A 25,170-nucleotide genomic window follows, 5' to 3' on the forward strand; every position below is an offset into this window, starting at 1 on the left:
GAAGCTAAAATATTAATGGGCTTCACCTGCCCTCTCGGTTGAGCAATTTTTCAGGGGTACATTTGTACTGTTGGTACAGCAATTTTTTGGGCCCTCGCCTACACTGTAATCCAAGTGATTTTTCTGGCCTTCGCCTACACTCTTGCTACAGAAAGGTCACCCGGGTCTGCCTGCCTATACTTCTGCCACAGTAATGCTACAGGAGTCTGCCTATAATTCTGCGACAGAAATGTTACTTCGGTCTGCCTATACTTCTACTCCTGAAATGTTAAAGGGTTCTTCCTACACTGCTGCTACTGAAATGTTACTGGGGTCTGTGTATACTGCTGCAAATGAAATGTTACTGAGGTCTGTCTATACTGTTACTACTGAAAGTTACTGAGGTCTGTCTATACTGTTACTACTGAATGTTACTGGGGTCTGTGTATACTGCTGCAAATGAAATGTTACTAATGCTGGGCTATGCCAATACTGCTGCTACAGAAATGTTACAGTCGTCTGTCTATACTGTTACTAATACTACTCAAATGTTACTGGGGTCTGTCTATACTGCTGCAAATGAAATGTTAGTGGGGTCTGTGTATACTACTGCAAATGAAATGTTACTAATGCTGGGCTATGCCAATACTGCTGCTACAGAAATGTTACAGTCATCTGTCTATACTGTTACTAATACTGCTCAAATGTTACTGGGGTCTGTCTATACTGCTGCAAATGAAATGTTACTGGGGTCTGTCTATATTGTTGTAAATGAAATGTTACAGGGGTCTGTCTATACTGTTGTAAATTAAATGTTACAGGGGTCTGTCTATACTGTTCCTACCGAAATGTTACTGGGCTCTGCCTACGCTGCTGCTATTAAAATGTTACTGGGGTCTGTCTATACTGTTACTACTGAAATGTTACTGGGGTCTGTCTATACTGCTACAAATGAAATGTTACTGGGGTCTGTCTATATTGCTGTAAATGAAATGTTACTGGGGTCTGTTTATACTATTGCAAATGAAATGTTTCTGGGGTCTGTCTATACTGCTGCAAATGAAATGTTTCTGTGGTCTGTTTATACTGCTGCAAATGAAATGTTACTGGGGTCCGTCTATACTGCTGTAAATGAAATGTTACTGGGGGCTGTTTTTACTGCTGCAAATACAATGTTACTGGGGTCTGCCTATGCTGTTACTATTCTAATGTTACTGGGTTCTGGCTATACTGCTGTAAATGAAATGTTACAGGGGTCTTTCTATACTGTTACAACCAAATGTTACTGGGCTCTGCGTACGCTACTGCTACTAAAATGTTACAGGGGTCTGTCTATACTGTTACTACTGAAATATTACTGGGGTCTGTCTATACTGCTGCAAATGAAATGTTACTGGGGTCTGTCTATACTGCTGTAAATGAAATGTTACTGGGGTCTGTCTATACTGCTGTAAATGAAATGTTACTGGGGTCTGTCTATACTGCTGCAAATGAAATGTTACTGGGGTCGGTCTATACTCTTACCACTGAAATGTTACTAATTCTGGGCTCTGCCTATACTGCTGCTACTGCAATGTTACAGGCTTGTGGAAACGGAGGCTTTCCAAAGACATGATGGTAGCGAGTCCGTGCTACTTGGTCCACAGTCGCGACAATTTTTACACCAACGCGGTTACTGGGATGGTGCATATAACCACGGACACGTGGACAGGACACGTACTGCCTCAAAAACATTCCCTTCCTCCTCCTCCAACAATGAAAACATTCTTGGCAAATGCTTTCGCAGTGGTCCGTCTGGCGGCGGTCCAAGAATTTCACCTAAAATGACACAATAAGAAAGCCCCTCACCCCCCGCCACGGCCCACTGAATCCTGGCCACATTCCGAAAACCAACTAAATACAACCGCGCTACTATGTCCACACTCCACAACTTAATCCTGGCCACATTCCGAAAACCAACTAAATAAAACAGCGGTACTAGTCCGTTATCCCTAGCTGAAGCTTTCAGCCGACTGGTAGAGCAATGGTGGCTTCGAACTTGTTGGTACTGCTAAGTCCAAAGATAAGCGTACAGCTGAGGTCGGAATACAGGTGACTATAGAACACAGCATCCCTGCAGGGCAAGGGACAGAGTAGCAGCAGGCACCGATCCTTCGTGGAAGCAGGCCAGCTCAGAACCACATACTCCCTGAATGATTTTGGTCTGACTGATGATGAGGCCTTTACTTGTGTGATCATCTTTGGTAATTCTGAAGAAAGATGCATGGTAGTAGCCGGAAACTTGGATTGCTTTTTGCTAACACTTTGAAATGGACATCAGAAAACATATGAATGAAGCCTTTCCATATTTCAGCTTGAGATGAGGAGGAGTGCAGACTTTCAGTACCTTGAATATCCTCTTCATTGCAATCAAATGCCCCTCTCTTGTCTCTGAAAATACTAGCTTTTCCACATAGGTGTTGTCTATCTGTCTATACTGTTACTACTGAAATCCCACTAATACTGCCTATACTGCGGTAACGGAAATGTTACAGGGGTCTGTAGATACTGTTACTACTGAAATGTAACTGATACTGGGCTCTGCCTATACTGCAGCTACTGAAATGTTACTGGGGTCCGTCTATACTGTTACTACAGAAGTGTTTAATAGGGTCTCCTTAAACTTCTGCAACATAACTGTTAGTGGGGTCAGCTTATACCTTTGCTACTGGAGTATTACAGGGGTCTGTGAATACTATGGGTGCGTGCACTAAGTGTTCCCATCGCTGTGTTCAACGTACATGGCCCAAAACCTACCGAAACCTACCTGCATTTTATCTCACATTACCTTAGCTATTAGGGGCACTGCAATGTTATGAATAATTCACAGAAAAAGCCCAAATCCAATACCCCTTACTCTTCAAAGCAGACACGGTCGCCATAGGCAGTATCGCCACAAGGCAGGCACAATCGCCATCGGCAAAATCGCAGTAGGACAGGCGCAATCGCCATAAGCACTACAAATATGCCGGCAGCCAGACAATGCTGTGGAGGACAAACTTGTCCATGGCAGGCTAATATGCTGTCACTCACTCAACCCACCCCGTCGGTGGGTTCCAGGGAGCCACCCATACTGTGAATGCACACAGACTTCCCATAGCGGAGTTCTACGTACCTGTGACAATGTAAATTACCCAGACTGACTGGAGCATGCAGTGTGGGCCAAAGCCAACCTGCATTTCTTCTCCCGTTACCTTAGCTTTAAGGCAGCACTGCAATGGGATATTTTTATGTACCGTTGGTGACTTCCTGGGACCCACCCCTGCTGTGGGTGCACACAGATTTCCCATAACTGAGTTGTACCGACCTGTGACTATGTAAATTACCCAGACTGACTGGAGCATGCAGTGTGGGCCGAAGCCAACCTGCATTTCTTCTCGCGTTACCTCGCTTTAAGGGAGGCACTGCAATGGGATTAATTTATGTCCTGCCGGTGGGTTCCAAGGAGCCACCCATGCTGTGGATGCACACAGAATTCCCATTGCGGAGTTGTACCTGCCTGTGACTATTTATAAAAAAAACCCAGTCTGACTGGGGCATGCAGTGTGGGCCGAAGCCCACCTGTATTTAATCTGACGTAAGCTCATCTGTGCAGGGCACTGCAATGGGATTTATTTATGTACAGCCGGTGGGTTCCAGGGAGCCACCCATGCTGTGGGTGCAAACGGAATTCCCATGGTGGAGTTGTACCTGCCTGTAACTATTTCTAAAACACCCCAGTCTGATTGGGGCATGCAGTGTGGGTTGAATCCCACCTGTATTTTATCTGACGTTAGCTCACCTGTGCAGGGCACTACAATGGGATGTATTTATGTCCTGCCGGTGGCTTCCTGGGACCCACCCATGCTGTGGGTTCACCCGGAATTCACATAGGGGAGTTGTACCTGCCTGTGTCTATTTATAAAAAAAACGAGTCTGACTGGGGCATGCAGTGTGGGCCAAAGCCCACCTGTATTTAATCTGACGTTAGCTCAGCTGTGCTGGGCACTGCAATGGGATTTATTTATGTACCGGCGGTGGGTTCCAGGGAGCCACCCATGCTGTGGGTGCACACGGAATTCACATAGGGGAGTTGTACCGGCCTGTGTCTATTAATTTTAAAAAACGAGTCTGACTCGGGCATGCAGTGTGGGCCGAAGCCCACCTGTACTTTATGTCACGTTAGCTCAGCTATCCGGGGCACTGCAATGGGATTTATTTATGTTCCGTTGGTGGCTTCCTGGGACCCATCCATGCTGTGAGTCCACACAGACTTCCCAGGTGCGGAGTTGCACCTGCCTGTGACTATGAAAAAAGGCCAGACTGACTGGGGCATGGAGTGTGGGCCGAAGCCAACCTGTACTTTATCTCACGTTAGCTCAGCTATCCGGGGCACTGCATTGGGACAAACTAGAGGAGCAATACAGCGCTAATGAGACATGCACAGCTACGCTAGCATTGGAGTCTGCTCTAGGCCCACGATTGCTGAGGGTTTGTGCAGAGGCCTATGTCTTGGGTGCAGTGAAAGTCCGCTTCCTGCCTATGATTGCTGAGGCTATGGGCCAAGGCCTATGTCATCGGCGCGGTGCAAGTCTGCCATGTTTGGCCGCTCTGATTTATTTATTGTTCATGTCTTGGGTTGCCTAGGACCCACTTATGCTGTTGGTGCCCACTTAGTTCCCATTGGGGTGTTTGACCCTACTGGCACAAAGACACTGACTGACTTGGGTAGGGGGCATAGTGCAGATGGCTTTCCCCTTGCAGTGTCGATTGAGCTATGAGACACCTAGACAAAATGAATACTGTGTGGGCACATGGATTCCCCATAGCTATGTAACTCATGCCCACGTTTGCAGCTCCTGACGGAGGTTGGCACTTTATTGGAATGAAGATCGAACGTCAATTTCTCATCGATTCTCTACAGCATTGTGGGCTATCGCCCCGCCCCTTTTAAATAGGGTCACTGCCTGGCCCTGCCAACCCTCTGCAGTGTGTGCCTGCGGTTCCTCCTCATGGCAGACACACTTATAAATAGACATGAGGGTGGTGTGGCTATGCAGCCAGCGTGTGGCATGAGGGCTGCTGAAGGCTGCGCAGGGACACTTTTGTGTGCGCTGCGGATGCAGGGTCTTGTGGGGGGTTGGGCAGCATGTAACCCAGGAGAAGAGGCAGCGCTGTGTCCCGCAGGCAGTGATTGTGCTTTGTTGGAGGTAGTGTGGTGCTTAGCAAAGGTGTGCCTTGCTAATGAGGGTTTGTCCGCAGTAAAAATTGTTAGGGGCGGTCCACTCTTGCCGCTATTGTGGCTTAATAGTGGGACCTAGGAACCTGAGATACAGCCCAGCATGTTGCCCCTCGCCTGCCCTATCCGTTTCTGTGTCGTTTCCATCACTTTCTTGGGTTTTGCAGTTTTTCACAAATGAAAACCTTAGCGAGCATCGGCGATATACAAAAATGCTCGGGTCGCCCATTGACTTCAATGGGGTTCGTTACTCGAAATGAACCCTCGAGCATCGCGGGAATTTCGACTCGAGCAACGAGCACCCGAGCATTTTTGTGCTCGCTCATCTCTAATCTCTGACGATCATTGCTAATTAATTTGGACACATGAGAGAACTCAGATCCAGGTAGCCTTATTGCCGATAGTAAATGTACCAATCTGCAGAAAAAATTTATCGTGTTATTTATGCTGTAAAGGAATGGCAGAATTGATGCATTTTTTTCTCCCTGTCTTCTAAAAAAAGTTAATGAAAGTTATGCAATACATTATACATTTAGTACTGATTTTGCTGTGTAGGATAAGTAGTGTGTCCAATTTATTGTACAGTTTGTTACAGATTCCAATGATGACACCAAATATGTGTTGTTGATTTTTTCGTTTTTTACATTTTTTTCATAAAATAAAAGAAAAGAACACGAAAAGGGAGGTTTTTTTTTTTTTCATGTTCTTTTATCTATTTCAGTTTTTTTTCTATCTTACACTTTTTATATCTCTGTAGGGTGCTTAAACCAGAACAGCAATGATCGCTATGATAATGCATGGCAGTACTTCTTGACTGTAATGTCTTATCACTTAAATAGCAACACAGGCCATGGCAGGCCCGAACGCCCTTGTCTAGCATCTGTTTGCCAAGATAACCCATCAGACCTCTGCAATTACATAGCAGAGGGGCAGTGGCATCACAGAGGGAGTGTGCTTATGTCCTATGGCATAAAGCACTATAACTGTGAGAGGGGGCCAACTAAAATTTTGCACAGGCTGCCATGTAACCTAAGGCTGGTACTGGTTGTGAATTTAGTTTTAGTGATGTGACAACTAGCTAGAGAAGTTCAGTAATATGAATGACTTCTTTTGCATTTCCTTCTAACTGCTGAGAAAATAGAGTAATTGTTTATTTTACATTGATTTCCAGTGTCAGAGCGGAAATTCCCAGAGATTTTCCTCCTATCAATGTAATGCGCTGCAACCACAGTAAGTACAATTCTTGAACAACCAAAAGCAGTTTGGAAGTAGAAGAACCACAAGTTCTAAGTCACAAATACTCTTGGTTTACTTGATGATACATGGTTACAAATCAAAATGGGTGATCCAGTTCAGTGAATCCCTGGAAAAGCTAATTTGGTAAGTGTGGCTGATCTCTACATATGTGGAGATTAACACTTAGGTTGTAGCAGACCAGAAGGGGTGAGTTCTGCGCTATTGGGCATACATCAATGAGCAAGAAGTCCAGCACAAATAATAACATAACACAGTTTAATTAAAGACCAGTGAAAATTCGAAGATATTGGAAGTGAGAACTTTCAGGCAGTAAACGGATTGTTACACAGTTTAACAAGTGCTAAATCTTACATGCAAGGGGAAAAAGTACTTTGGTTTAACCAGTAATTAGGGGCATAACTATAGAGGATGCGGTTGCACCCGGGCCCAGGACCCTTAGGAGGCCCATAATTCCTATCTTCTTATATAGAGAACCCAGAACTATGAATAAAGCATTATAGTTGGGCGCCCTGTTACAGATTTTGCATTGGGGCACAGAAGCTTCAAGTTACGCCTCTGACTAGAATGTTACGTTTTTCTCATTAACATGGGTCACGAATATCCTGACATTTCCCACGCTGCTGAACTAGTACTCAACTCAGAACAAGCAAGTCTCCGTTGCTTTAATCAAGCTGACGGAGGAGACCCAGAACCTATTCTGTAAATCCGTAAACCTTGCTTCTGAGGATCCACAGCACACCACAGATGAGTCACTGTAAAGCATGGGCTTATGCTGATCCTCCAGATGCAGTTGGAGTCCCTTGAGACTGATATAACCACATGTGCAGCAGCCAGTGTTTTAATGTCACTAATGGAAGTCTCTGGAATTAGTCCAGTGAAGAAATTACATGTAACAATCTGGTTGAGGATTGGAGTCCCTTGTAACTCATGCGGTTTGGTAGCATAGTCAGGGAAAGCCATGGTTGGTACACAGGTAGATATCAGTTTGCAGTACAGAGGAGCAGGCAGGTAGCATAGACAGGGAAGTCAGAGGTCAATACACAGGTAGGTATATCAGGTAGCGGAATGGACGAGCAGCTGGTGGAAGAGCTTGATTACTGGCTGGGAGCACAATAATCTCACAAGGAACTGGAGAAAGAGACATTCTTATATAGGAAGTCCAATTAGCAAACAGGGTGCAGCCAAAACAGGAACTGGTACCCAATCCCAGCACAGCCTTTGCCATAAGCTGAAACCCTCAGTTGGGTCCCCTTAAAAAGCAACTTTTATTGATATATAATACAATATATTAGAGGAGCAATGAATTAAAAAGATCAGAGTTAATACAATAGACAAAACTGGTCTAAGAGAAACAATATCCTGCCTTGCTGATTATGCACAAATATCAGGGTCACGCCTAACACTTGCTGCAAATGATGTGCGCTAGCATGCAGCAGTACACTGCTATGTGTCAAAGATATGGCAAGTGACTGGATCCCTGCATGAACTGCCAGCATGTGTGATAAATGCTGCCAGATGATAAGGAATTTAACATCTAAAATGCCAACCAAACACGCGCCAGCGCAGAGTTGAACATCATTAGCTTCTTGGAACAATAAATCTAAACAATAAGTTGTTTAGAGAGAATGTTTAGGAACATGTGAACAGCGAGGAACATGTCAGTTTGACCCGCTAGCCAGCCTAAATGCCACAGTAGCTAAATTCTGGAACCAAGGCCTTAGTGATTCACTGAAGGCTTATTAAATAACCATTTAATATCCATAAATCCTGGAGAAAGAGGACAAATAAATAAAGTGAAAATAAACACAAGATGGCTACAGGCATACAAAATGAGTACGCATAGGATAGAACATTGAGTCATATTTTAGAGATGGGGTTTCCACTAGGGGCGCCGGTGTGCAGGTGAGGCGGAAGGAATGCTCGTTCTGGAGCTGCGGGTGCCTGGCCTGGCGGCCATGTTCGGGTTCCCCCGCTCTGGTGGTTGGTCAGGGCGGCGTGCCCATGTAGTGCGCTCTGGTCAGTGTGTGCCTCCCGAGGGAGGCGACCTTGTGATTCCCTCTGGTGTCATGTGACATCTCCCTGCCCCTCTGGGTGGGGAGTTCTGCTTATATACCTGGCTGGGCCAAACACTGGTTGCCAGTGTTTGGTTCTGATTCCGTCTGCCTACACCGGCATTGTTTGACCTGACTACTTGTGTTCTGACTTCGGCTTCTATTCTGATTCTGTTTTTGGTTTGTCCTCCTGTACTGCGCACGTGCCTTTCTGGATTGACCCGGCCTGTTTCCCAACTTCTCTCTGTTTGCTTGTTGTTTACGTCTTGTCTGCTACGCGGTACCCACCTGCCAGTCTCCCTGTCCTTTTTTTCCATGGGGTCCCTGTCCCTAGTGCAGCGCAAGGACCGTCGCCCAGTTGTCGCCCTCAGGCCTAGCCCTGGGGGGGCAAGTAGGTAGGGACACGGGAGAGGGCTGGCGTAGGGACCCCCAGCCTTAACATCATATTCATTACCCTAACATTATCATGGATTGTGTATCGGTGATTTTATCTTACCAGAGAATATTTCCGTTGAAGAAAGATGCAAAATTGGCCTGAAGTTGGAGTATCCCAGCGGATATGCTATGAAGAACATGTGGTATCCGAAGGGGTGCAGCACTCTGACATATAGCAGCCTGGAAGAATTGGACAAGTGCCTGAAGGGGAAGTTTATTCACATGTTCGGAGACTCCACCATAAGGCAGTGGTATCATCACATTGTGGGCAGAATCAAAAGTACGTTTTATTTCTCAAAAAGGAGTAAATACTGAAAGTTTGAATCCCAAATGTGTTAACCCCTTAATGACGTTTCCATTTTTTTTTCAAAATGGTAACTCTTATTTATCCATTTACATCGCTGTCTGAGGGCTTTATTTTTGTGTAACAGGTTGTATTTTTCAATGGTGCTTTTAATGTACCATATAATATAAGGAAAAACCTGAAAAAATTGCTAAGTGGAGTGAATTAAAAAAAAAAAGCAATTCTACCATCTAGTTTTTATCCAAATGTTTTATTGTTTCTTTAAGGGCTTCTGCACACTTGCGTTTTTCTTGTGCGTTTTTTTTCACGCGATTGTCAATGGGACTTTCTAATGTTAAAAACGCATCACAAGTTGGTACTTTGCAATTTTTGTGCAATGCGTTTTTAACATTAGAAAGTCTCATTGACAATCACGAGAAAAATGCAAATGTGCAGGAGCCCTAAGTATTACAACAAAAAAAAACTATATACGTCCAGGGGTGGTAAGGGGTTTACTGGAGGGGGAAATACTTATCTGGCTCCAGCTGTGTTGAAACCTCCACTTCTAGACCAGTTCTAATACTAGATCATCTGGTATGGCCCTTCCAATGCCCCTAATATCATTGCAGGGATCTGGATGTTAGGCTCATTTCAACAACTAAGCTGGCCCCCTTCTGTCACCATCATCGCTGAAGCAGAGGAGGGGGGCTGGTTTAGTTATTGAAATGAGCCAAACTGTCAGCCCATTGAAATTACATCACGGACAATGGAAGGGTCATGCTAAGTAATGTGTTGGATATTGGTCAGATGTGGAGGTTCGGAGAATGCTGGAAAGCTGTAACTAGCGCTAAAGTGAGTTACCGGAACCCCAATGGGTCCCTCTGATTTCACTGTCTGCTCCAAATTGTATATCTTCTAGGCCCAGTGTTGTTCAACAATTTTATAAATGATCTGGGGGAGGGAATTGATGGGAAACTGATCAAATTTGCAGATGACATAAAGCTAGGAGGGATAGCTAACACTATGGAAGAGAGAGAGAGAATATTCAAAAAGATCTAAAAAAGCTTACACAGTGGGCGGTGACTAACAGAATGGTATTTAACAAGGAGAAATGCAAAGTCTTACATCTGGGCATGAAAAATTAGAAAAGGACATACAGAATGGGAGGAACTGGGCTAAGCAGCAACATATGTAAAAAACACTTGGGTATACTAATAGATCATAGACTGAACATGAGCCAACAAAGTGATGCAGCAGCCAAAAAGGCAAACACAATTCTGGGATGTATTAAGAGAAGTATAGAGTCTAGATCACGTGAGGTCATTATCCCAGTCTACTTCTCCTTAGTCAGACCTCATCTGGAATACTGTGTCCAGTTCTAGGCACCCCACTTTAACCCCTTCCTGCTCCATGACGTAAGGGTACGTCATGGAGCTGCGGAGTATGTATGAAGAGAGGTTGCGGGGCAACCTCTCTTCACACAGTGCAGGCGTCAGTTGTTTATTACAGCTGACACCCGCGGGAAATAGCCGCTATCGGCCGTTCGGACGATTGTGGCTATTAACGATTTAAATGTTGCTGTCAATTCTCATAGCTCGGGGGTCTCGTACAGCCCTCCACGGTGAGATCGGGGAAGCCATGCAGGTGTTATGGCAGCCGTGGGCCTTCTAAAAAGGCCCCAGGGCTGCCTTAGCAGACTGCCTATCAAGCCATCCCCGTGGGGTGGCTTGATAGACTGCCTGTTAAATGGCAGGATGACGTAATGCTATAGCATTACGTCATACTGCAGGAGCGATCAAAGCATCGCTGGTTGTAGTCTCCCAGGGGGACTTTAAAGTAAAGTAAAAAAAAAAAATCAATAAAGTTTTTTTAATTGTAAAAAAAAAAAAAGTTATAAACGTTTAAATCACCCCCCCCCCTTTTGCCATATCTATTATCAAAAAATCTAAATCATAAAATAAAAATATGTATTTGGTATCGCCACGTCCATAAAAGTCCGATCTATCAAAGTAGTGCATTATTTTTCCCGTTGTTCGAAAAAAAAAAAAGAACGCCAGAAATGCACTTTTTTAGTTTCCCAGAAAAAACGCAATAACAAGCGATCAAAAAGTCGTATTTCAAATTGGTTCTATCAGAAACTACAGGACATCCCGAAAAAAATGAGCCCTAATGAGCCCTCAACTAAGTCGACGGAAAAATAAAATAGCTATTGTGTGCACAAACTGACCGCAGAAAATAATTGAAAAAAAATTAAATGCTTTGAAAAAAAAGAGTAGTACAGTAAAAAAAAGCCTATACAAGTTTGGTATCGTAGTAATCGTACGGACCCATAGAATAAAGTTATCATGTCACTTTTGTTGCAGTTTGTGCGCCGTAGAAACAAGACGCACTGAAAGATGGCAAAATGTCGTTTTTTTTTTCATTTTACTCCACTTAGAATTTTTAAAAAGTTTTTCAGTACATTATATGGTACAATAAATAGCACCATTGAAAAATACAACTCGTCCCGCAAACAACAAGCCCTCATACAGCGACGTCGATGGATAAATAAAGGAGTTATGATTTTTTTGAAGGGGAGAGGAAATAACAAAAATAGAAAAAGAAAATGGGCCGCGTCATTAAGGGGTTAAAAAAGACATAGACAAACTGGAGCAAGTTCAGAGAAGAGTTACCAAGATGGTGAGCGGTCTGCAAATCATGTCCTATGAGGAACGGTTAAAGGATCTGGGAATGTTTAGTTTGCAGAAGAGAAGGCTGAGAGGAGATTTAATAGCGGTCTACAAATATCTGAAGGGCTGTCACAGTGCAGAGGGATCAGCCTTATTCTCATCTGTACAAGGAAAGACTAGAAGCAATGGGATGAAACTGAAAGGGAGGAGACACAGATTAGATATTAGACAGTGAGGGGGATCAATGAGTGGAACAGGTTACCACGGGAGGTGGGGAGTTCTCCTTCAATGGAAGTGTTCAAACAAAGGCTGGACAGACATCTGTCTGGGATGATTTAGTAATCCTGCATTGAGCAGGGGGTTGGAGCCGATGGCCCTGGAGGTCCCTTCCAACTCTACCATTCTAGGATTCTATGTATTTGAGAAGGCGTCCGCGCAAATAGAGCCAATGACACAGAACTGTATCAAAGGCAATATGCTTCTGTGTTTTATCAGGAAGTAACATAGCTTTTTACAGACAAAGCATTGCATCACAAAAAGGAGTGTATAGAAGGGTAATCATATTTACATCTGATTGGTTACCTTACATACACAAAATGACATAAAGTTAGAGATACATACTCAATGAGCAGATGGGCGGATTTGATTTGTGTCCTTGCGCGGATCTGATTTGGGGCATCCCATAGGGATTCATTAGTGTCTGCATATAATTTAAAAGCATGCAGATGTCATTTTTACCGAGCCTGCGGATCGCACGTGTGGGAGAAAATTGCAGCATGCGTCAATTTTCTGTAGATCCTGAAGTCAATGGAAGCCATCCGATCCGCAGCACACCTGCAGCTGACAATGTGTGCGTGTTGCGGATACGCAGAAAAACAGGAGTTTAAAAAGAAAAGCACTGCGCATGCACGTGGCAAGCCGGTAGGCGTGCCGAGTGCATCCGTAGTGCAGAAGAAAAGAAAAGTCCATGGACGGAGAAGACCCACACTACCTCAGGAACGGTAAAAAAATGCCAATGGCTGCAGGCACGGGCAGTTTCGATGCGAGATTCCCTGCACGGAATTTGTGCGTGCCAGTGGACATTTGACCTTAAAGTCATAAGAACTCAGGATAGGTTCTAGTTTCTAATGATTAACACATGTTAACGCCTTAAAGTGTCTGTTACTACTAAAACACATGATTTCTAAGAAGGAAGGAGATACGAAACTTGTACAAATAGGGGTTAGCTTGAGGAATGCGTTTTTATGTGTGTATGTTACCTGCGTTTGCGAGCCGCATGTATTAAGAACCAATGCTTTTCAACAGCAGCGGTCATATGCCCGATATTCATCCGTGCACAAAAATGCACAGCGGTAAATATAGGGCAGCAGATTTTAAAATGCAGGTAACTGCGGATCCATCTTTTTTGGATGTGAAACCCCTGGATGCTGTGACATCCATGGGTTTCACCTTGTCCCCAAGTGGGCTGGCGGCCCCATTTATAACATACAGTGAAGATCGCAATCCTCTGGCACAGCTGTGACAGCTGTGGCACAGGAGCATGATGTTTTCCCATTGAATTTAATGGAGTCGGCACTACAAACTGCTCCATTGAAAGCAATAGGCTGCCGGGAAACCCTGCAGTGATTTTCGAGAAGGGCTTTAAATATAAGCCCTTCCTTCAAAATCATCCCTAAAATGTGTAAAAAATGTAAAAAAATATATACTCACCTTTCCGAAGGCCAGGTGCCGAGACTGATATGAATAGCTTTCAGCAGACGGGGATTTAAAATCCCCACCTGCTGAATGGGCTGCCTCTGATTGGTCACAGTGCTCAGCCAATCAGAGGTAGCAGTCTGATTTTTTTTTTTAGTGAGCGTATAGTAACTGGTCCCATATAACTACTGACATGTTGGAACAGTTCATGTAACCCCAAATAACTTATCTTTAACCTCACATCATCTTTAGCAAGATAGGTCTCTCTCACATTGGAGTATGTCTGTTCAGAGTTCTCTCAATAACATTTTTCTAGATCGCTGGATTAGATGCGGTTGACTAATATGGTGGTCGCCCCATTCACCATATCCTGCTCTGCTGGATTTCTTCCTCTGGATACATAAAGAACCGTGTATCCATGACTACAGTGAATGATTTCCATGATTTGAGATCCTGATCTGTGATATAATTATGTTGTGGCACATCAGCCACAATCAGGAAGTCGAGCCTGGGTGATATCACAACTTTAGCCCCGATGCATGTAGCGGCATCTTTGCAGCATGCACCCTTTCCTTTAGCACTGGGCGTCTATGAGTGCCTTCTTTCTGTCCCTCAGAAGGTCCATGAGACTTTGTCTGCTGGAAATCGCTCAGTGGGTTCCATGTATAATGTATAATGGGCCCTTTTTTCACAATGTGGCCACAACATCTCTTGTGGTTTATGGACTGATTGGCCCACAGGAAGTTGTTTATCCTAGCCAACCAATCAGCTATTATGGAAATGTATTTATTTGGGGTCTTCCTTTACAGGGGTGCCGGTTATTGTTTCATGAGGCAGCGGACTCCTGTCAGCTAAGTACCTCTGGTTATTGATTCTGTGTAATGCATTCTGGATAAAATGTGGGAGGTTTGAATGGAACACTCTGTATTTTTGTTCCTCCTAAAACATTACGATATTTTACTCATTTCACAATGGGTCTTCCAGCTCTCCTGACACATCTGGTTTAGTAAATATAAACCATAAGAACAAAAAAAAAACTGGGTATAGCGCTCACAGGATATAAAAATTCAGGGATTGATGAGAATAAAGTATAAAAGTCCCGTCTTTAATATCATGCTACGCGGTTCGGCTATCAAGCCTTTTCAAGCAATACAGAAAAAAGAGGCACATATATATAGTATACAATAAACAGCTCATACCTGGTCAGACACCAACTGCATGTGGGCGCCGGTGGGAGGAGTTAGACCCGTGACACCATTTCCCTGTCACATGATCAATGAGTCACATGATACCATGGAACGCTCCAAGCGTTCCATTATTACATAGTAAGGAATGCCTCACATTGTGTTCCATTGGTATTCTCACTAATCAAACTGTATCCATTCATAAAATAATCATATCATACAAATGCATAATGATTCATACATACAAAGTGTCATATTTTTAAAAAACAAAAAAAGGCAAAATAAATTTATACAGCAATCATAAAATACCTTCAATTCAATTCAGACGATCCTATCCCCACCAGCTTAAAACTTGTTAGTAATTTTTATCCCATAGAGTCCAGAGGACCTTCTATTGAATTATTCAAAACACTCTTAATAATTTTACTAGGATGTAAAATAAAACACAATCTTACAGTAATAGAGAGGGCAACAATGAATAATTTGAGGGGACAGGATAACTTAATCATAAAAAAAGCAGATAAGGGGGGGGGATTCATGGGTAGGGAACATTATCATAGGGTAAATCTAAATATGTTAAGTGATACCAAGTTTTATCTAAAACTAGCTTACCCGTCGCGCGTTGCTGCGAAGACAGACAGACAGACATACATTCGTGTTTATATATATATATAGATAACAACCAATCACAGCGCAGCTTTAATGTTACCTCAGTGGTATAATATATAACAACTAGAGATGAGCGAACGCGTTCGTCCGAGCTTGATATTCGTGCGAATATTAGGGTGTTCGGGATGTTCGTTATTCGTAACGAACACCATGCGGTGTTCTGGTTACTTTCACTTCCTTCCCTGAGACGTTAGCGCGCTTTTCTGGCCAATTGAAAGACAGGGAAGGCATTACAACTTCCCCCTGCAACGTTTAAGCCCTATACCACCCCCCTGCAGTGAGTGGCTGGCGAGATCAGGTGTTCGCCTAATATAAAAGTCGGCCCCTCCCGCGGCTCGCCTCAGATGCCTGGTGAGTTAGATGAGGGACAGTGCTGTTTATACCGGAGCTGCTGTAGGGAAAGAATTGGTAGTTAGTGTAGGCTTCAAGACCCCCCAAAGGTCCTTATTAGGGCCACTGATAGCTGTGTGTTGGCTGCTGTTAGCAGTGGGATTTTTTTTTTTCTCAAAATCGCCTCTGCAGACCGTTGCACCCGGCATTAGGGACAGAAGTGCTGCATAGGCAGGGAGAGTGTTAGGAGTGAGTGTAGCCTTCAAGAACCTCAACGGTCCTTTCTAGGGCCATATTTATCCGTGTGCAGTACTGTCCAGGCTGCTGTTAGCTGTGCTGCATTTTTTTTGGGCTTCTCAAAATCGCCTCTGCAGAGCATTCCACCCTCCATTGATACTGCAGGGAAAGAATTGTATAGGCAGGGCCACAGCACAGTTATTATTCATAGAATATACGCAGTGCTGCCTTTTGGTGGGAAAAAACTGAAAACAAATCTATTTGTCCAGCCTCTGTCCGTCCTTACGGGCGGTGGAGACGTGTGAGCTGCGTGAAGAACAGTGCTAAATCATACGCACCCAGCTACGCTTTACTGCTGGCTTCGCCATTTGCTTTCCTTAATTGGGAAAAAAAATACCTGCTCTGCCAGAGTTATAATAACTCTGCTACCCTCACGTTCTGTGACACATAAGCAGGGACACAGCACAGTTATTAAACTTCTCATGTTCATAGAATATATGCAGTGCTGCCTTTTGGTGGGAAAAAACTGAAAACAAATCTATTTGTCCAGCCTCTGTCCGTCCTTACGGGCGGTGGAGACGTGTGAGCTGCGTGAAGAACAGTGCTAAATCATACGCACCCAGCTACGCTTTACTGCTGGCTTCGCCATTTGCTTTCCTTAATTGGGAAAAAAAATACCTGCTCTGCCAGAGTTATAATAACTCTGCTACCCTCACGTTCTGTGACACATAAGCAGGGACACAGCACAGTTATTAAACTTAGATAATTCATTCACTAGAGGCAGTGGGGCCTTTCGTTTTCCAAAAAGGGCAAAAATTATATTTGGCCTGCAGTCTTGCGCCAATTTATTTCCTGCCTGTGAAATCAAATCACTGGTAATACAGCATGCTGAGGGGTAGGGGTAGGCCTAGAGGACGTGGACGCGGCCGAGGACGCGGAGGGCCAAGTCAGGGTGTGGGCACAGGCCAAGCTCCTGATCCAGGTGTGTCGCAGCCGACTGCTGCGTGATTAGGAGAGAGGCACGTTTCTGGCGTCCCCACATTCATCGCCCAATTAATGGGTCCACGCGGGAGACGGTTATTAGAAAATGAGCAGTGTGAGCAGGTCCTGTCCTGGATGGCAGAAAGTGCTTCGAGCAACCTATCGTCTACCCGCAGTTCTGCGCCGTCCACTGCTGCCAATCCGAATCCTCTGTCTGCTGCTCCTCCTTCCTCCCAGCCTCCTCACTCCACTACAATAACACCTGCTCAGGAGCGGGAGCACTCCCAGGAACTGTTCTCGGGCCCCTGCTTAGATTGGGCAGCAGCGGTTCCTCTCCCACCAGAGGAGTTTATCGTCACTGATGCCCAACCATTCGAAAGTTCCCGGGGTCCGGGGGAAGAGGCTGGGGACTTCCGCCAACTGTCTCAACAACTTTCTGTGGGTGAGGAGGACGATGACGATCAGACACAGTTGTCTTGCAGTGAGGTAGTAGAAAGGGCAGTAAGTCCCAGGGAGCAGCGCACAGAGGATTCGGAGGAAGAGCAGCAGGACGATGAGGTGACTGACCCCACCTGGTGTGCAACGCTTACTCAGGAGGACAGGTCTTCAGAGGGGGAGTCAAGGGCATCAGCAGGGCAGGTTGCAAGAGGCAGTGCAGTGGCCAGGGGTAGAGGCAGGGCCAGACCGAATAATCCACCAAGTGTTTCCCAAAGCGCCCCCTCGCGCCATGCCACCCTGCGGAGGCCGAGGTGCTCTAAGGTCTGGCAGTTTTTCACAGAGACGCCTGACGACCGACGAACAGTGGTGTGCAACCTTTGTCGCGCAAAGCTCAGCCGGGGAGCCAACACCAACAGCCTCACCACCACCAGCATGCGCAGACATATGATGGCCAAGCACCCCGCAAGGTGGGACAAAGGCCGTTCACCGCCTCCGGTTTGCACCCCTGCCTCTCCCCCTGTGCACCAACCTGCCACTGAGATGCAACCCCCCTCTCAGGACACAGGCACTACCGCCTCATGGCCTGCACCCACACCCTCATCTCCGCTGTCCTCGGCCCCATCCAGCAGTGTAGTTCAGCGCACCGTTCAGCCGTCGCTTGCGCAAGTGTTCGAGCGCAAGCGCAATTACGCCGCCGCGCACCCGCACGCTCAAACGTTAACCGTCCGCATCGCAAAATTCATCAGCCTTGAGATGCTGCCGTATAGGGTTGTGGAAACGGAGTCCTTCAAAAGTATCATGGAGGCGGCGGCCCCGCGCTACTCAGTTCCCAGTCGCCACTACTTTTCCCGATGTGCCGTCCCAGCCCTGCACGACCACGTCTCCCGCAACATTGTACGCGCCCTCACCAACGCGGTTACTGCCACGGTCCACTTAACTACGGACACGTGGACAAGCACAGGCGGGCAGGGCCACTACATCTCCCTGACGGCACATTGGGTGAATTTAGTGGAGGCTGGGACAGAGTCAGAGCCTGGGACCGCTCACGTCCTACCCACCCCCAGAATTGCGGGCCCCAGCTCGGTGCTGGTATCTGCGGAGGTGTATGCTTCCTCCACTAAAGCACCCTCCTCCTCCTCCTCCTCCTCTGTCTCACAATCAAGATGTGTTAGCAGCAGCATGTCGCCAGCAGTCGGTGTCGCGCGGTGTGGCAGCACAGCGGTGGGCAAGCGTCAGCAGGCCGTGCTGAAACTACTCAGCTTAGGCGATAAGAGGCACACGGCCCACGAACTGCTGCAGGGTCTGACACAGCAGACCGACCGCTGGCTTGCGCCGCTGAGCCTCCAACCGGGCATGGTCGTGTGTGACAACGGCCGTAACCTGGTGGCGGCTCTGCAGCTCGGCAGCCTCACGCACGTGCCATGCCTGGCCCACGTCTTTAATTTGGTGGTTCAGCGCTTTCTGAAAAGCTACCCACGCTTGTCAGACCTGCTCGTAAAGGCGCGCCGGCTCTGCGCACATTTCCGCAAGTCCCACACGGACGCTGCCACCCTGCGCACCCTGCAACATCACTTTAAGCTGCCAGTGCACCGACTGCTGTGCGACGTGCCCACACGGTGGAACTCTACGCTCCACATGTTGGCCAGGCTCTATGAACAACGGAGAGCTATAGTCGAATACCAACTCCAACATGGGCGGCGCAGTGGGAGTCAGCCTCCTCAATTCCTTTCAGAAGAGTGGGCCTGGTTGGCAGACATCTGCCATGTCCTTGGTAATTTTGAGGAGTCTACCCAGGTGGTGAGCGGCGATGCTACAATCATTAGCGTCACCATTCCTCTGCTATGCATCTTGAGAAATTCCCTGCAAACCATAAAGGCAGCTGCTTTGCGCTCGGAAACGGGGGCGGGGGAAGACAGTATGCCGCTGGATAGTCAGGGCACCCTCCTGTCTATTTCTCAGCGCGTACAGGAGGAGGAGCATGAGGAGGATGAGGAGGAGGGGGAAGAGACAGCTTGGGCCGCTGCTGACGGTACACCGGCTGATTGCCTGTCATCCTTTCAGCGTGTATGGCCTGAGGAGGAGGAGGAGGAGGATCCTGAAAGTGATCTTCCTAGTGAGGACAGCCATGTGTTGCGTACTGGTACCCTGGCACACATGGCTGACTTCATGTTAGGATGCCTTTCTCGTGACCCTCGCGTTGCACGCATTCTGGCCACGACGGATTAGTGGGTGTACACACTGCTCGATCCACGGTATAAGGAGAACCTGCCCACTCTGATTCCCGAAGAGGAAAGGGGTTCGAGAGTGTTGCTATACCACAGGACCCTTGCGGACAAGCTGATGGTAAAATTCCCAGCCGACAGCGCTAGTGGCAGAAGGCGCAGTACCGAGGGCAAGGTAGCAGGGGATGTGCGTAGATCGAGCAGCATGTACATCCCAGGCAGTGCAACAGTCTTTAAGGGCCTGGCCAGCTTTATGGCTCCCCACCAAGACTGTGTCACCGCTCCCCAGTCACGGCTGAGTCGGCGGGAGCACTGTAAAAGGATGGTGAGGGAGTATGTAGCGGATCGCACGACCATCCTTGGTGACGCCTCTGCCCCCTACAACTACTGGGTGTCGAAGCTGGACACGTGGCCTGAACTCGCGCTGTATGCCCTGGAGGTGCTTGCTTGTCCTGCGGCTAGCGTCTTGTCGGAAAGGGTGTTTAGTGCGGCTGGGGGAATCATCACAGATAAGCGTAGCCGCTTGTCAACCGACAGTGCCGACAGGCTAACACTCATCAAGATGAACAAAGGCTGGATTTCCCCAGACTTCTGTTCTGCACCAGCGGACAGCAGCGATACGTAAGCAATACGTAGGCTGCACCCGCGGATGGAAGCTACGTTCTCTCTCACCATCCAAAACGGGGACATTTCTGCTTCATCAATCTGTGTCTAATATTCCTCCTCCTCCTCCTGCTCCTCCTCCTGAAACCTCACGTAATCACGCTGAACGGGCAATTTTTCTTAGGGCCACAAGGCTCACTCAAATAATTTTTCTTAACAATTTTTATAAGTTTCAATGCGCTTAAAAGCGTTGGAACTTTAACTTGAACCAATTTTTCGTTACACTGGGCTGCCTACAGGCCTAGTTACCACTTAAGCCACATTAACCATTGCTTACATGGAACGAAGACTGCGCTCCCGCTATACTGCTGCTTCAGAATTGTTACTGGGGCCTGTCTTGAGTGCTACTATTGCTGACATGGAACGGACACGTGGAGAGGACACGTAGTGCCTCAAAAACATCCCCCTCCTCCTCCAACAGGGAAAACATTGTTGGCAAATGCCTTTGCATTGGTTCGTCTGGTGGCAGTCCAAGAATTTCACCTTTACCGACACTACAAGAGAGCCCCCCCACCATCCCCCCGCCACGGCCTACTTAATCCTGGCCACATTCCGAAAACCAACAAAATACAACCGTGCTACTAGGTCCGCAGTCACCACCACATTACCACCAACGCGGTTACTGTTAAGGTGCATATAACCACGGACACGTGGAGAGGACACGTAGTGCCTCAAAAACATCCCCCTCCTCCTCCAACAGGGAAAATATTGTTGGCAAATGCCTTTGCATTGGTTCGTCTGGTGGCAGTCCAAGAATTTCACCTTTACCGACACTACAAGAGAGCCCCCCCACCATCCCCCCGCCACGGCCTACTTAATCCTGGCCACATTCCGAAAACCAACAAAATACAACCGTGCTACTAGGTCCGCAGTCACCACCACATTACCACCAACGCGGTTACTGTTAAGGTGCATATTACCAGTCTGACTGGGGCATGCAGACACCTTGACAGAATGAATAGTGTGTGGCACATAGGTTCCCCATTGCTATGCCCACGTGTGCAGCTCCTGATGGCGGTGGCACAGGATTCTATTTCTCATTGCTTCTGTACAGCATTGTGGGCTATCGCTCCGCCACTTTTAAAGAGGGTCGCTGCCTAGCCGTGCCAACCTCTGCAGTGTGTGCCTGCGGTCCCTCGTCATGGCAGACGCAATTCTAAATAGACATGAGCGTGGTGTGGCATGAGGGCAGCTGAAGGCTGCCCAGGGACACTTTGGTGTGCGCTGTGGGGGGGAGGGGGGGCGGTTGGTCAGCATGTAACCCAGGAGAAGTGTCAGTGGAGTGTCATGCAGGCAGTGATTGTGCTTTGTTGGAGGTAGTGTGGTGCTTAGCAAAGGTATGCCATGCTAATGAGCGCTTTTCAGAAGTAAAAGTTGTTGGGAGGGGGGGGGGGCCCACTCTTGCCGCTATTGTGGCTTAATAGTGGGACCTGTGAACTTAGGATGCAGCCCAACATGTAGCCCCTCGCCTGCCCTATCCGTTGCTGTGTCATTCCCATCACTTTCCTGAATTGCCCAGATTTTCACACATGAAAACCTTAGCGAGCATCGGCGAAATACAAAAATGTTCTGGTCGCCCATTGACTTCAATGGGGTTCGTTGTTCGAAACGAACCCTCGAGCATCACGGGAAGTTCGTTACGAATAACGAACACCTGAACATTTTGGTGTTCGCTCATCTCTAATAACAACCAATCGCAGCGCAGATTACATGTTACCTCAGCTTTATAATATATAACACCCAAACACAGTGCAGCTTTCGTGTTACCTCAGCAGTATAATATATAACAACCAATCACAGCGCAGCTTTCATGTTACCTCAGCAGTAAGAAAAATAACAACCAATCACAGCGCAACTTTTATTCTGCCTCAGCAATATAAAAAATAGCAACCAATCACAGCACAGCTTTCATTTTACCTCAGCATTCTCAATATCCAGCAATTGTCTTGCGAAACGTTCGGCGGATGCATCATTTTGTAGTTGAACACGCATCCCGTTGCTCATAATGCCTTTTGCTTTCGTGCTTGAGATGGAAATCAAACGATCTTTGTCAGGGGGGAATAACTGTTGATGATGCTCGCACGTGTGCCACCTATCATAGGATAGATGTACTATGCCAGTAATCTTCCCAGGAGTGTACTCAACAACTTCCCAAAGTTTCATGGCGATTGGATAAATGATGTAGTAATGCATAAAGGACAGACAGACAGACATACATTCATTATATATATATATATATATATATATATATATATATATATATATATATATATATGACATCAGGAAGTGAGAGAATTGGATTCCGTACGTAAAATTTGGACGCTAATTCTTTTGCGCTTAGAATTGAATAATCGAGTTGGGACCCATTCATTTTTCCTATTTATTGTATAAGCAATGCTTGTGCCAAATTTCAAGTTTTTATGACATCGGGAAGTGAGAGAATTAGATTCCGTACGTAAAATTTGGACGCTAATTCTTCTGCGCTTAGAATTGAATAATTGAGTTGAGACGCATTAGCTTTTCCTATTTATGACATAATCAATGCTCGTGCCAAATTTCAAGTTTCTATGACATTGGGAAGTGAGAGAATTAGATTCTGTACATAACATTTGAACGCTAATTCTTTTGCGCTTAGAATTGAATAATCGAGTTGGACCCATTAGCTTTCCCTATTTATGACATAATCAATGCTCATATCAAATTTCAAGTTTCTATTACATTGGGAAGTGAGAGAATTAGATTCCGTATGTAAAATTTGGACGCTAATTTTTTTGCGCTTAGAATTGAATAATTGAGCTGGGACCCATTAACTTTTCCTATTTATGACATAATCAATGTCCGTACCAAATTTCATGTTTCTAGGACATCGTGAAGGGAGAAAATTAGATTCCGTACGTAAAATGTGGACGCTAATTCTTTGGCGCTTAGAATTAAATAATCGGGTTGGGACCCATTAATCTTTCCTATTTATGACATAATCAATGCTCGTGCCAAATTACATCAGGAAGTGAGAGAATTAGATTCCATACGTAAAATTTGAACGCTAATTCTTTTGCGCATAGAATTGAATAATCGAGTTGGGACCCATTAACTTTTCCTATTTCTGACATAATCAATGCTCATGTCAAATTTCATGTTTCTACGACAACTGGAAGTGAGAGAATTGGTGGCAATGATTGAAATCGAACGATCTACGTGGGGGGGGGGGGGGGTCGTAACTGTCGACGACGCACGCACGTGCGCCATTTATCGTAGGATAGTTGTACTTTGCCTATAATCTTCCCAGGAGTGTACTCAACAACTTCCCAAAGTTTCACGGCGATCGGATGAATGGTGTGGTAGCGCATAATGGACAAACAGACAGACAGAGACACACACATACATTCAATCTATGTATATAAAGCTGAAAGCCCTCACTGACTCACTGACTGACTGACTGACTGACTGACTGACTCACTGACTGACTGACTGACTCGCCAAAAGTTCTCCAACTTCCCGATATCGTAGAAACATGAATTTTGGCACACGCATAGATTATCTCCAAAATAGGAAAAGTAATTGGGTCCCAACTCCATTATTCAATGCTATGCGCAAAAGCATTAGCGTCCAAATTTTACGTACGGAATCTAATTCACTTTCCAGTGTCATAGAAACGTGAAATTTGGCACGAGCATTGATTATGTCATAAATAGGAAAAGCTAATGGGTCCCAACTCAATTATTCAATTCTAAGCGCCAAAGAATTAGCGTCCAAATTTTACGTACGGAATGTAATTTTCTCACATAGAAACTTAAAATTTGGCACGGGCATTGAATATGTCATAAATAGGAAAAGTTAAAGGGGTTGTCCCGCGGCAGCAAGTGGGTCTATACACTTCTGTATGGCCATATTAATGCACTTTGTAATGTACATTGTGCATTAATTATGAGCCATACAGAAGTTATACAAAGTTTTATACTTACCTGCTCCGTTGCTGGCGTCCTCGTTCCCATGGAGCCGACTAATTTTCGCCCTCCGATGGCCAAATTAGCCGCGCTTGCGCAGTCCGGGTCTTCTGCAGTCTTCTATGGGGCCGCTCGTGTAGAATGCCGGCTCCGTGTAGCTCCGCCCCGTCACGTGCCGATTCCAGCCAATCAGGAGGCTGGAATCGGCAATGGACCGCACAGAAGCCCTGCGGTCCACGGAGACAGAGGATCCCGGCGGCCATCTTCAGCAGGTAACTATGAAGACGCCGGACCGCCGGGATTCAGGTAAGCGCTGTGCGTGTTGTTTTTTTAACCCCTGCATCGGGGTTGTCTCGCGCCGAACGGGGGGGGGGGGGGGGGGGGTTAAAAAAAAAAAAAAACGGTTCGGCGCGGGACAACCCCTTTAATGGGTCCCAACTCGATTATTCAATTCTATGCGCAAAAGAATTAGCGTCAAAATTTTACAAACGGAGTGTATTTTTCTCACTTTCCAGTGTCATAGAAACGTGAAATTTGGCACGAGCATTGATTATGTCATAAATAGGAAAAGCTAATGGGTCCCAACTCCATTATTTAATTCTATGCGCAAAAAAATTAGCGTCCAAATTTTACGTACGGAATGTAATTTTCTCACATAGTAACGTGAAATTTGGCACGGGCATTGAATATGTCATAAATAGGAAAAACGAACGGGTCCCAACTCGATTTTTCAATTCTATGCGCAAAAGAATTAGCGTCCAAATTTTACGTACGGAATGTAATTTTCTCACTTTCCGGTGTCATAGAAACGTGAAATTTGGCACGAGCATTGATTATGTCATAAATAGGAAAAGCTAATGGGTCCCAACTCGATTA

The 25,170-nt window shown here is 46.0% G+C and overlaps 2 protein-coding genes across 3 annotated transcripts in view; both read left to right on the top strand.

Annotated features, from left to right (window-relative positions):
- LOC136631773 (NXPE family member 1-like) overlaps positions 1-25,170 on the top strand; it is a 301,785-nt gene that overhangs the window by 118,029 nt on the left and 158,586 nt on the right. The gene's annotated exons all lie outside the window — the stretch shown is intronic.
- The window catches only part of LOC136631774 (NXPE family member 1-like), a 109,202-nt gene that overhangs the window by 72,231 nt on the left and 11,801 nt on the right, over positions 1-25,170 (top strand). The window contains exons 3-4 of the mRNA XM_066606109.1: positions 6,408-6,466; positions 9,044-9,259. Of these exons, the coding sequence (XP_066462206.1) occupies positions 6,408-6,466; positions 9,044-9,259 (275 nt within the window). The remainder of the gene's footprint in view (positions 1-6,407; positions 6,467-9,043; positions 9,260-25,170) is intronic.

This window comes from Eleutherodactylus coqui, chromosome 6 (genome assembly GCF_035609145.1).
Source record: "Eleutherodactylus coqui strain aEleCoq1 chromosome 6, aEleCoq1.hap1, whole genome shotgun sequence".
NCBI lineage: Eukaryota > Metazoa > Chordata > Amphibia > Anura > Eleutherodactylidae > Eleutherodactylus > Eleutherodactylus coqui.